The 13,266-nt window shown below is 44.8% G+C and overlaps 1 protein-coding gene across 1 annotated transcript in view; it reads left to right on the top strand.

The window, feature by feature from the left end:
• Positions 1-12,271, top strand: part of LOC119051178 (immunoglobulin-binding protein 1-like) — a 120,515-nt gene extending 108,244 nt beyond the window's left edge. Inside the window, 2 exon segments of the mRNA XM_053671060.1 lie at positions 7,994-8,839; positions 8,842-12,271. Coding sequence (XP_053527035.1) covers positions 7,994-8,839; positions 8,842-9,029 — 1,034 coding nt within the window. The 3' untranslated portion in view covers positions 9,030-12,271.
• The last annotated feature ends 995 nt before the right edge of the window (positions 12,272-13,266 follow it).

Genomic DNA, 13,266 nt, shown 5'->3' with positions numbered 1-13,266 from the left:
GTCAGGGTTAATGTTTTGTTTTCTGCTTCATCTAATCTCAGTGCCTGTAGCTGCTGCCTTCTAAACCTAGTTCCTCACATGTTAGTAGAGAATAAGGGTGCAGTACCTGGCACATAGTAGGTGCTCAGTAAAGGCTGGTTGAATGACTAAATGAAAAACACGTATAAGTGAAATTCAGTGTGATTTTAAAATAGAGATAAAGTATCACAGTGCCTTGATTACCAGTTTATAACTTTATCATCATATTTAATCTGGGGTTGGTCTTGTGTATTATAGGATGGAAAGTTTCTAAGTTAAATAGAATATACTCTTACATAAGTCCTGCAAGTTGGTTTAAGTCATTGGGAAAGTCTTTAGCCTAAACTGGTCTTCCTAAAACTCCTGGATTTTTTTCCTTAATACTAATTTAAAAACCATCAGAGAAATGAAAATCTGTGAGGAGTAAAATGACAGCAGAAAATTACCACTACACTTCTCCGTCTTGAAGAAAGCATGTTCCCAGTGGAGGTGCCGCTTTAACTTATTTATTCAGCAAATGTTTCTCCAGTCACAGTGTGAGGGCTTATGGTGGTAAGGATACCACTGAAGACTTCTTTTAAAACAACATTGTTAAGAAAACTATTCCTATTATGTTTTATAGTATATGAGGGAGTTTTTTTCCCTTACAAAATAATGCAGTTGAGTGGAAAATTTGAATACATTTTAAAATCAAACAAACAAAGAGACTTCGTCCCATTTTTATACAATATTTAGTACTTATATCCAGAATTTTCTTTTACAAAGAACTCTTGGAAAACATTGGGGGAGTATAAATTTAAAAGCTGGGAGATTACCCACAGCCTGTGATATTTTAGAAGTAGGGTTTGGGGGAGAAAGAGTTAAAATAACATCCCATGTTTTCAGACAGCGATACCTACACAGCTGCTCTGGGTCTAGAACTTGAGAAGTGCCTGGCAAGCTCTTGATAGGGGGCATAGTTTGGATCTACTGCCCTCTAGTGGCTACTCTTTTACATATTCTTGAGCCTTACTAAGAAAAAGAATTTAAGTGTACCAGATGTCTAAAGCTTTTGCCATTCATTCTTTGCAGAGTTTTTGGCATAATCGGTACCAGACATAAAGTTGTTTGAGATTATTTGCTGTTGAAATCTGAGAAGCTCCCTGGCTGGTGTGGCTCAGTGGACTGAGCACTGGCCTTGGAACCAAAGGGTTGCAGGTTCAATTTCCAGTCTAGTGCACCTGCCTGGGTTGCAGGCCAGGTCCCCAGTAGGGGGCGCGCGAAAGGCAACCACACAGTGATGTTTCCCTCTCTTTCTCCCACTCTTCTCCTTTCTCTCAAAATAAATAAATAAAATCTTTAAAAAAATTAAAATAAAAAAGATCTGAGAAGCTAACTTGTCTTAAGGTCAGCCATGTTTGGTCTATTTACTGTATGTGATTCTGTAACCTGAGGATCCCTTTTCATTTGCTTTGCTAGATTGATTGCAGGCTAGAATGCAGACATAAAGAGCGATGCCTGTTTTTTTCTCTGCACATCTGCCAAGTACAAGTTGTACTTTAAAAAAGCAAAAACGGCCCTGGCTGGCGTAGCTCAGTGGATTGAGCGCGGGCCTGTGAACGAAAGGATCGCAGTTCGATTCCCCGTCAGGGCACATGCCTGGGTTGTAGGCAGGTTCCCAGCAGGGGATGCACGAGAGGCAACCATACATTGATATTTCTCTCCCTCTCTCCTTCCCTTCTCCTCTAAAGATAAATAAATAAAATCTTTATTTAAAAAAAAAAAAAGCAAAAACAAAGATAAGACCAAAGGGTTTAAATTTGCTTTATCTGATAAAATTATAATAGTCTTGAAGGGTAAATGAAATTAAAAAAAAATCTTTTGGGATATATAATCTGACAAGTTGTATAGTTGCTAAGCACAACTGTAAACCCTGGAAACCAAGAGGCAACCAAAGAACAACATTGGCAGGGGTAAGAAGAACAGGGGTTGGTGTAGAGCCCCAAACGGACTGACCGGAGGAACAACAGCAAAGTAGAATGTCTTATGCCTACCAACAGAACAAAGTGACCAGGACCCCATGCATCCTGACCTGAAACCCAGCAACAAGAAGGGGTCTAGGTAGACTCCTTTCTCCCCAGGATTGACCTATTGTCTGTCCAATATCATCAGGCTAACCCAGCACCCAGAAAGAGGGAATTGTTAGGGGACCCATAACAGTAAGTGGCCGTGGGAAATGGCCTGAGACTCCCATCCCCTGCTAAGCAGACTTTGGTGGCCAGGAGGCACAAGCGAGGGGATTCTGCCAGTGCATGTACAGTGACCTGGCCTGGGAAGTGCCTTTGTACCCAGGGGTCCGAGACTGCCCTCCCCTGCCTACATTCTCTGGGGCACCTGGAAAAGGGGATTCCCACCTAAATAAGCAGCCCAGCCTGGGAAGCCTCCACCCCCCAGGGGGTTTGAGATCTCACCCCACCAAGAGACTCCACGGGCCAGGCCAGTCCTCGGGCAGCCCCAGCAGGACCTGTGGGAGCCTTGGCTGTAGCAGACAAACCCAGCAGACCAGAATAAACAGCACAGGCTCTGAACATTAAACTCACTGGAACCACGGCCCACCAAAGTAGGCCATGGCCTGCGTGCCAAACCTAAAGAGGGTGTTTGTGGGCTAAAGTAAAGGACCAAAACTCTCTTAACATAATATTGTCTAAACATAGTAGACAAAATGCTCAGGATACAACCAAAGATCCCCTATCTTGGCACCAAGAACTGAAAACCACAACTTGAATGAAAAGGCAGTCACAGACACCAACATGATGAATTAAATGTTGGAATTACCTGACAAGGATATTAAAGCAACCACCACGAAAATGCTTCAGCAGTCAATTGCCAATTCTCTTGAAGCAAATGAAAAAATGGAAAACCTCAGCAAAGAAATATAAGTTATAACAAGAAGCAAATGGAAGCCCAGGCTGGTGTAGCTCAGTGGATTGAGCTCAGGCCTGTGAACCAAAGCATCACTGGTTTGATTCCCAGTCAGGGCACATGCCTGGGTCACGGGCCAGGTCCCCAGTATGGGGTGTGGGAGAGGCAACCACACACTGAGGTTTTACTCCCTCTCTTTCTCCTTCCCTTCCTCATCTCTCTAAAAATAAATAAAATAAAAAAGAAGCAAATGGAAATGATAGAATGGAAAATTGATAAATTTTAAATTATTCAAGCTAAATTCCTATAAGAAAAATTGCCTTTATCATATTAAAAGTTTTTGATACATATTCTAGTCTTAAAGAAAAAGGATGAATGTCACTTTTTTCAAAACTCTTAATCAATACCACCAGTATAATTTTTTTTAACTTTGCTAATAATATGAGCAGAGAAAGTAATTTCGTATTTCAGTATGCATTTCTCTGATTTTAGTGAAAAGAAACACTGTTTTCTTGGACATAATTTTTCTACACCTACAAATAGCCCTCTGACCTTGGGCAAGTTGCTACATTTCCCTTTACATTTCCCTCACGGAGCACAGCAAAGTTCCGTTATCTGCAGGATGAGAATGGTCATCTTGCCTGTTCCCAGGTTGTCCTGAGGCTTGAGGGAGGCATCGGGGTTTAGAACACTTGGCAAGGGCTAGCTGTCACTGCTACCGCTGTTACGAGTACTGCCACTGGGGTCGTTTCGGACTTCCACTTCTTTATTGAATTCCTTCCCGGAAGACACCAAGCTTATGAAAGAAAATCGTTAGGCAATTCTGTAGGAGAAGGTTTAAATCTCGTTTGACTATGGCTAATGCAGTAGTTCTCCACTGAAGGTGATTCCGTCCCCCAGGGGATATTGGGTGTCACTGGGTGTCACCACACGGTGGAGGGCAGTGCTTCTGGTGTCTAGTACATAGAGGGCACAGATAACGCTACATGTGCTACAATGCGCAGGACGCAAGAACATTCCGGCCCCAAATGTCAGTAGTTCTAGTCTTTCCATACCACCTCATTAGTTCATATAGTTCATTGCTTTTCATACTTCAGGACATCCTGTGTGCCTTTATCTTACAGATTTAAAAAAATGTAATCCCTATATTTCCAAATTCAAATTATGAGATTTTTCTAAGGGCTCTTAAAACCAAAAAGTAAATTTCTACTTACGTTTGTATTTAAGTCATTTATATACATGGATTGTCAGGGTGGCTGGTAGGGCATATATCCTGGCCCCTTCCACCCCAAACTCAGAGAAATGACTAGAAAAATTGTACTTGTCTCTATATCTGGATGTTTATTTCTCTACCTATCTCTGCTCCCTCTCCATCTCAGTCTGTATCCTTGTCTCTATCTCCGTCTATAGCTATATACCTGTATCTATATCTGTATCTCCACATCTTCTCTGTGTATCTCTCGGAAAAGAAGAAGGGTTATCACTATGGACCAGAAATTCTGTGTCTCATTGAAAGGCTGTGTCTGTCAGAAGAGGCTAAGTTATACTGTGGTAAAAAAACAACCCACAACTCTAAGTGATTTATTTGTTTATTTATTTGTTTAATCCTTACCTGAGGACATGCTTACTGATTTTAGAGAGAGAGAAAGGGAGGGAAACATCAATCAGTTGCCCTCTGTAGGTGCCCTGACCAGGGAATGAACCCACAATCTGGGCACATGCCCTTAACGGGAATCAAACCCGTGGCCTTTCCATTTATAGGATGATGTTCCAACCAACTGAGCCACAGCAGCCAGGTCATCTGAGCAGTTATTTCCCACTCATCCTGCATGTTCATTTTGGGCTGTCGGGAGGGCTAGTAACCCCGGGACCATCTCAAATGTTGCCATTGCCATGTAGAGGGGAAAAGAACTCCAGAGGGTTTTGATCAGCAGTTACATGATCCCTCCTGGAAGCGACAAGCACCAAACATCACTTCTATTCCCAGCTCATTGCTCAGAACGGTTTACATGGTCCTGCTTCCACCACGCAGCCAGGAGGTGCAGTGCCGTCAGGGGCCTGAAGAAGGGACAATTGGAAATAGTTGTCATACAGCTTTACTGACTCCCTCAGAGGCCCAGGTACAGGGGACCTGATGGAAGGAAAAAGCCACAGCTGGAAGCGAGTACAGCAAAGAACCATGGAAGGTGGGAGTTGCTCCTGGAGATGCAGGGAGCAGAAGGGACCCTGCGCAAAACACAGTAATTTATTAGAGTGCCGGGATAAAAATAGCCTGGGGGAATTAATATCCACTCACATCCCGGGGACAGAAGAACTAGAAGTGCTATATTTTAAATTTTAGATATTTTTCATGTTTAAAAATATTTAATGTGCTGTGGAAATTACATGAAGTCTTCTTTATAAAGTCCTGTGTTCAAAACCATGGTGCCTAGTACAGCGCCTGTTACAGATTATGTGCTCAGGAAATACCAAATCAAATGTTAGCTCTAACTTTACCATAGGAAAAAGCAAACATTGGTTTTTAAATTATCATCGTCATCACCACCATCATCATCATCCTATTATCCTGTTTCATGGTTAAGGTTGGCTTTGGAAACAAGTTAGTGTCCTGACCCCTTGTGAGGTCACTTTAAGGAAGTGTTCCTGCCCAGCAAGCTGCCAAAATCCAAATAAAAGGCCTGAGAATTTAGAGCCTGACTTCCTTGTGTTTTAGCAGAGTCCTCATTTTTCTTTGCAACTTCCTTGACCCACCTACTGTCTGCTCCTCTCACCCTCTTCACTTTGTAAAAAGATGTCCTTGGTCCTCCGGACCCAGCTTTCCTGTTGGTGGCTTCTGTCTGCACTGGGTCTCTGGAGATGCTGGGAGTGCGGAGTGGGCTCTGGAGCCAGATCTGCCTGGGTCAGACTCTGCCACATAGTGTAAGACTTTGGGGAAGCCTCATTTGCGACATTTGAATAATGCTGGTCCCCACATCCTAAGGCACCGCGGTGAGTCTTAAGTGAGGCGATGCTTCGAATGTTCTCCGAAGGGTGCCCAGCAGTGTGTCAGTGCCTGATCCACGGTCTGAGTGATCGCCCTTGCCGTCAGCACCACCCGCCTCCAGTCTCCACCCACATCCAGCCCCAGGACTTCTCCCAGGAAGAGTCTCCATGTCTCTGCCTCCCAGCTTTGCCAGCCGGGATGCTGGTTTCTTTGACATACGTTTGTTTTGTTTTAAGCCAATGCCCCAACACTCCAGAGTCCCAGGATACCATTTTTAGGGCTGGCTCGGTCTCGGGTTATTTCTAGCTTGTAACCCACATAGCTTCAGAAAGCATTTGCTAGCTCTGTCCCCTTTTGGTTTTCTTCTCTGTGAAACAGGAAACATACTTTTTTCTTCTAATTCCCAGGGATATGGAGGTTTTCTCTTCCTTGATTCTGTGTTTTATGCCATCTCACTAGCTTGCATATGTCCTTAAAGTCACCCTCAGTCCTTGTTGGGGAAAGATAAAGCTATAAATAAATACAGAAACACATAAATAAAAATAAAGAGTAGTTATGAAAGCAATGAAAGAAATTAAAAACATACATATACAAGATATTTTTAGCTGGCAGGTGTTATCAGAGGCAGATGTTGGAAAGTCCACCTTGTCATGACGTCTGTTGACCTTAGAAATGTTCGAATTGTAGACTTTGGATGGTATCTCCAGAAAACAGGATATAAGAAAAACGTGGAGGAGGGAAACTTGCTTTGATCCTTTAAAGATAGAAGTTCTGAAATAGTTAAGTAGCAAAGCTAAGAATATACTTTAAAAAAAGATTTTATTTACTTTTTTTCCACTTTTTAAAAATTTAATTATTGTTCAAGTACAGTTTTCTGTCTTTTACTCCCAGGCTAGCCCCCCCCCCCCCGCAGTGCTCCCCACCTCCCTCCCATTTCCAACCCCCTTAGTTGTTGTCCATGTGTCTGTCCTTTATACTAGTTCCTGTAAATCCTTCCCCTTTTTCCCCTGAAATTCCCTCCCCTCTCCCCCCTGGTCACTTTCCCCCTGTTCTCTATTTCAGTGTCTTTGTTTTTATTTTGCTTGCTCGTTTGTTTTATTGTTTAGCTTCCTGTTAAAGGTGAGATCATATGGTATTTGTCTTTCAACACCTAGCTTATTTCACTCAGCATAATGCTTTCCAGTTCCATCCATACTGTTGCAAAGGGTAGGAGCTCCTTCTTTCTTTCTGCAGCATAGAATTCCATTGTGTATATGAACCATAATTTTTTTGATCTGTTCATTTACTGATGGGCACCCAGGTTGCTTCCAGCTCTTGGTTATTGTAAATTGTGCTGCTATGAACATTGGGGTGCATAGGTTCTTTTGGATTGGTGTTTTAGGGTTCTTAGGGTATAATCCCAGCAGTGGAATTGCTGGGTCAAAAGGCAGGTCCATTTTTAGTTTTCTGAGAAAATTGTATACTGTTTTCCATAATGGTTGAACCAGTCTGCAATCCCACCAACAGTGAACTAGGGTCCCCTTTTCCCCACGCCCTCTCCAACATTTGTTGTTTGTTGCTTTGTTTATGATGGCCATATTCTTTTTAAAGAGAGGGGAAGGGAGGGAGAAAGAGAGGGAAACATTGATGTGACACAGAGACATAGATTGGTTGCCTCTCCTACATGCCCTGACCCAGGACCAAACCCGCAACCTAAGCATGTGCCCTGACTGAGAACTGAACCCATGACCTTTCACTTTGCTGGACACCCAGCCAACTGAGCCACACTAGTCAGGGCTAAGAATATACTTGCAACACATGTGGCCACAAGTTTTAAATGGAAGAACATAGAGATCACACTAAATCTCTCAACCTCAGGAAGTGGTCACTGCAAAGATCACACACAAAAATTATTACAAAGGGAGTGTAAGTCACCTATGAATAGTAATCACGATAGTGCGTTTGATCCCTGGTCAGGGTGTGGATGGGAGGCAACCAATTAATGTTTTTTCTCACATTTTTGTTTCTCCCTCCCTCTCCCCCTAAAATCAATAAACATATCCTCAGGTGAGGAGTTTTTAAAAAATGAGGGTAAGAAATTCTTTATTTCAGCTGCGTCCCGCAAGATGGAAGCAGCTGAAGGAGAAGAGTTACTGCCGTGGCGCCTCCCTGAGCTGTTCGATACCTGCCAGCGGCTTTTGGACGAGGTGGAAGTCGCGGTGGAACCCACCGGTTCCCTGGTTGTGCAAGAGGAGGTGTTGAAAGGACTACATCTCCTGAAGCAGTCGGCCCAGATGTTTCTGCAGCTTGACTTGTTCGGCCATAATGAAGATTTGGAAGAGATTGCTTCCTCTGACCTGAAGTACCTGATGGTACCAGCCCTTCAAGGAGCACTCGCTCTGAAACAAGTCAGCGCCGGCAGGCGGCTAGATGATTTGCAGTGGGCTCGAGAACACTTTTTAATCTACTTAACTCAGTGCCAACACTATCATGTGGCAGAGTTCAAGTTGCCTAAAACCAAGAACAACTCAGCTGAAAATAACACGGCTGGTTCTTCTGTGGCCCGTCCTAACCTTGTGGCTATGGCATCTCGAAGACAGGCTAAAACAGAGAGATACAAGCAGAAGAAGGAGACGGAGCATAGGTTGTCTGCCCTGGAAGCTGCCGTGGGGAGCGGGGAAGCAGACCACCAGCACGTTCGTGAGTATCACCTCCTGCACCCGTGGAGGTGGATCGGCATCCGCTTAGAAGAGATCGACAGCATTGACCAGGAGATGGAGATCCTGAGGGGAAAAGACGCCCCCGAACAGGCATCAGCTCCTGGCTCAACTCCTCAGTCCAGGCCTCCAATGAAACCCTTTATTCTCACTCAAAATGCCGCTCAAGGCAAAGTATTTGGAGCTGGTTATCCAAGTCTGGCAGCTGTGACAGTGAGTGACTAGTATGATTAGCATCGGAAGGTGGAGCTTTACCAGGTCAGGGAATGCCCAGGACAACCTCAGAGGTCAGGAGAGGAGCTCAGCAACAGGAAGAGCAAGGACAAAAGGAGGACGAGGATGATGAGGAAGCACTCCGGAGAGCTCGGGAGTGGGATGCCTGGAAGGATACCCATTCTAGGGGCTCTGGCAACCGACAGAACATGGGTTAGTCTTCCCACAACAAACGGGATGACGGGGCACACCTCTTCCCCTCGAAGAAAAGCTGTGCTGTCTTGCCAGTACCTGGGTTCGGCTTTAGCTCTGTACCGCGAAGGCAAAGATGCTTAATCTTGCCTTGCATTCAAATAAAGGGGCAAGCAGTTAAGTGTGTATCTGTGGCCTAGATGATGAGCCAGTGATTCTTGTTTTGGCATTGTCCCAATCATGTATTGCAGTTTCTTCAGTGGAAAGAAAAGGGTGCCGAGAAGTGGGCTGTGTACAGTCAACGGCTGTGTGAATTCTCCTTCAAAAATAAAGTCCTTTTTATTACAGGAGCCTGTGCAGGAAGAAAAAGGGAGAAAGTTTTAGTTTCAGATCATCCTATGTGGTTACTCTGGCCTCTGGGTTTGTAAGGCCGCCACAGGGGCCTCCCCTGAGCTCGTCAGGTTTAGTATGTGGTCCCCTTTCTCATCCACACCTTGTTTGATTGCCGATCCCTTGGAGAATCTGACTGAACGAATGAAAGCTTTCCTCCAAAAAGGGGGAACTTTAAATGTGGTGTGTGGTTCCAGGGGACCCCCCTCCCCCAACTCCTAGACCTAGAACTTAACATTTAAAGGAATAAAACAAGAATGACCGGAAGAGGGGGTTGCTCGTTGGGGGTTGGGCGCCTGTGCCCTCCCTCTTTTGATCAAAAGAGGAAGCTGCCTGCTCCTACAGCTGGATCTATTAAATTCTTGCCAAACAGCATAGAGAAGAAAAGAATCTAGTGTCTCTTGCTGGTGGAAATTATGCTCTTTCACGGGATTGCAAGGAAAGTATTCCAGGAACCCACACGTGGGAGGTTGTGACAGGATGAGGTATCTTTGGGCTAGAAATAGAAGGTGCCTCCAGATTCCCAGTGTCTCATCTTCATTTTTCCTGTTGTGGAAAAAGCCCACCTTTGTCTTCATCAGGCCCAGAAATAGGGCCAATGTCCAGAGATGCTGTGCCATGACAGAGTTTCGTCCATATCAAAGCTTGTTAGTCCCCCAGGCAGCTGGCACTGCTGTATCCAGTACCCAGGCCTGGCCTGGAGTTGGCTGATGTCCGCGTAGCTCCTGGCCATGTAGCTGCGAGGGGCCACACGGTTGCGGTGGAGAGAAAATGTGTGAACAAGTGGGGCAAGAGCATGTTACAGAGAGAGAGAGAGCGTGCGCGTTTTTGTTAGGCTGATTATCTTCAGCTTGGGAAGGACCAGGTGCTTCTTCAGACTAAGCAATCAACCTTTCAACCTTTCATGGGCTTTTCATCGGTCCGTCCCCTAACCAGTCTATCTCCTAGATCTTCCAGGGTTCTGTGTCCCTCATCCAATCTGATTCTCTCCCCAGGCCACACAGACAGGCCTTTATGGTCACCATCTTGACTTCTGTGCATGTGCTTACCACCCCCTGCTCCTTGCGAGGATCTGAGACCAGAGGCCGGGTGCTTCCCTACGTGGGGAAGGGAGGGGTGTTAATCCCCTTGGTGGGGCAATGCTGTGGTTCCCCTGAGTGCGTGAAGCTGTAGCTTCCTGATTAATAAGCAGGCATGTGCTCCCTAGTTGATTATGGTTAATAATGTCTGACCCCCTTTGCTTCCTTCCTTTATTAATATTCAGCTACCTACACGAACGCTTCCACTCGGTCTCCTGTATGTTTTTACATGACTTTAACCTTTAGGCCAGTGTTGTTTGCTCAGTGTGTTCCACGTCCTGTACTCTTTCACTACCTTAGAGTGATTTGTGATTGTGCAAGAACATTTCGGTTGTGGCCTGACACAAGGTGCACCCCAAGAATTCCATCACAGAGGCTGCACTCGCTGACAGTGTCCATCTGCTGTTTCTGTCACCGATCGTGCATACCAGTGCCACTTCACATTGTGTGACCGGCATGGAAAGATGTGCGGGTGTATCAGACAAGAACTGGCATTCAGAAGCAGGGTCTTGTTCAATTTTGCATGAGATGTTCCCTGTTGACTTGGAAAACTTGCAGTGTTTGAAAGCAGGGGTAGAAAATACAACCCCAGAGATTCTATATATCCAGACTCCTTGGCAGTTGGTGTACTGGGAAGCGGGCTGTGTACTGGGGCGAAGTGAAGCTGTTGCCCTGCCCAGAAGATGTTGGTGGCGTCCAGGCAGCAGGAAGCGTGGCAACATTCCACAGCGATCAGCTGAGGGAAAAACAAAAATCCTAACCCCAGATGGCCTTTCTCCCTCCCAGGAGATAGTATTGCCTTGACCGAGGAGACCTGTACCTTAGTGCCCAGCTCTTGGTCTCATAAACCACAGCAATATGATTGTGTTTCTAGTTCTTACTCTCCTTTGCCATTCGGTTCTCCAGTCTCCTCTTGGATTCCTCAAAATTAAAAAATTAGGCTTTTATACAAGCGGTACATGTTTCAATTTCTTAGAAAGGGTAAGAAGTAGATTATTTGGTGCTGACAGCACAGTAGGAATGTAAATGTTTGAACTCTACCAAGTTTGTGATCCAACAGAAGTGGGCCCAAGCAAGGTAGGACTGACGGCTGGGCCTGGTGACCTCCGTTTCTCTGTTGAATGGGCAGAAAGTACAGCCTTGGGGGCCAGAGGGCTTTATTACTTTGCACACAGTATCCACAGACATGTTATAGAACTCTGAGCCTCAGTTTTTCCCTGTTTTATGGGGATAATAATACCTGCCCCATGGAACTGGACACACAGCCGGTATCACAAATGACGGTCCCCTCCTCCACACTGTGTAAGCGTCAGGTGTAGTGGTCCATTGTGGATGGGTTTATGAATTGTGCCTTCTTCCTCCCTGTTGAAAAGTAGAATATTTGCTTGTCTGTTTTCTTTTATCATGTATCAAGTAGTTACGAAGCTTAAGAAGCGCTTACCACTTTTCTGTATGACTGTGAGGAAGCAGATTATCTGCAATAAATGCCCTGTGTCCATTATTTCCTGGTCAGGCACGTGGCTTTGATAAATGACTTCCTAAGTCCTGAAGGGATTGGGTCTAGTCCTAAAAGAAACCGAACAATTGAATTTTGATGGATGCAGAACAGAGGCCCACAGTATTATCCCAGGAGTTGGAGAGGTTCCTGGCATCTGCTCTGGCCCTGGACAAATTCAGCATCACTATTTCACTGCAGAATGATGGGGGGGTTGGCTTTCCTGGCCATCTTGCCTGCCCATGATATGCTGATCAGTTAAGATAGCAGTATTCCTTCTTTGCATGTTATATTTTTGTTTCTGTGCTTCCAGGGCATGTGAATGGAGCATCCTGGGAAGGTGCGGAGTGGAGGCAGTGATGGCTGCCAGCTCCCTGTTACCGCCTTGTCTACTAGAGTGACATGTACTGTATCTTTCCACTGAAAAGACTTGCTTTTAGCACCTGAGAGTGAGCGGCCTTATAACCTCTGCCCGTAGTTTTCTACCTTAAGTTCTTACTGTGTTCATGAACACACTGGCTTAGAAATCAGTTGGCGGCCGCTGTGGGTCTGGACAGTGCTCACTGCTCCACCTGGAACCCCGCAGGGCTCCGCCTCCTCTCAGTCGGCCTTGGCTTGTGTCCCTTTCCTGTGCTGAGCCGCGGGCAGCTCTTGCCTACATTCGATTGTGCTTGAATTTCGATTCAAAGTTGGCACCGTTATTTTACTTTTTTTTAACCCAGAAATGTGGTGTAAACTTGTAACTTCTGAAAATAGTATCCATCCCAGTTATTCAAAGCAGTTTCATAAGTCACAGAATCCTGTTTCTTGGGATGTTCCTGATTTGGCAAGTTGCAAACCCTAGAGTTATTTTAACATTGCTGAAAAAGAGGTCCTCCTTAGATTTCCTTTTTGAGGATATAGCCCTTCTTTGCTAGACTTCAGGATTTGTGCTTCCTAGAATTCACTGGTGATTTTGGGCAATGAGCTATAGAGAATAACCCAAAGTATATCTTCGTCCTTTTTATAGACAGCACAACTAGTCTTTGGGGGAGGTCCCCACTTTGGTATGTGTATGACAGTTATGATACTTGTGATAAAGACATGAGTCACCTTTTTCTTTCAAAAATAGCTAGAAGGGCGTGCAGTGAAATGTAAAAGCTCTGGGTCTCCATAGTGCTTCTTCCTAGACGTATTCAGTGTAAATAACTTTTGTATATCTTTCTAGGTATCTTTCCACACAATTATAAACATATACATACACACAGCTACACATACACACATACTACACACACAAATAGCACATACATCTATTTTTAA

The sequence above is a fragment of the Artibeus jamaicensis genome, unplaced genomic scaffold, assembly GCF_021234435.1.
Source record: "Artibeus jamaicensis isolate MK-2021 breed Jamaican fruit bat unplaced genomic scaffold, CSHL_Jam_final contig_685, whole genome shotgun sequence".
NCBI classification, from domain to species: domain Eukaryota; kingdom Metazoa; phylum Chordata; class Mammalia; order Chiroptera; family Phyllostomidae; genus Artibeus; species Artibeus jamaicensis.
The sequence above is the reverse complement of the archived record's forward strand: the minus strand, read 5'-3'. Positions and strand labels throughout refer to the sequence as shown.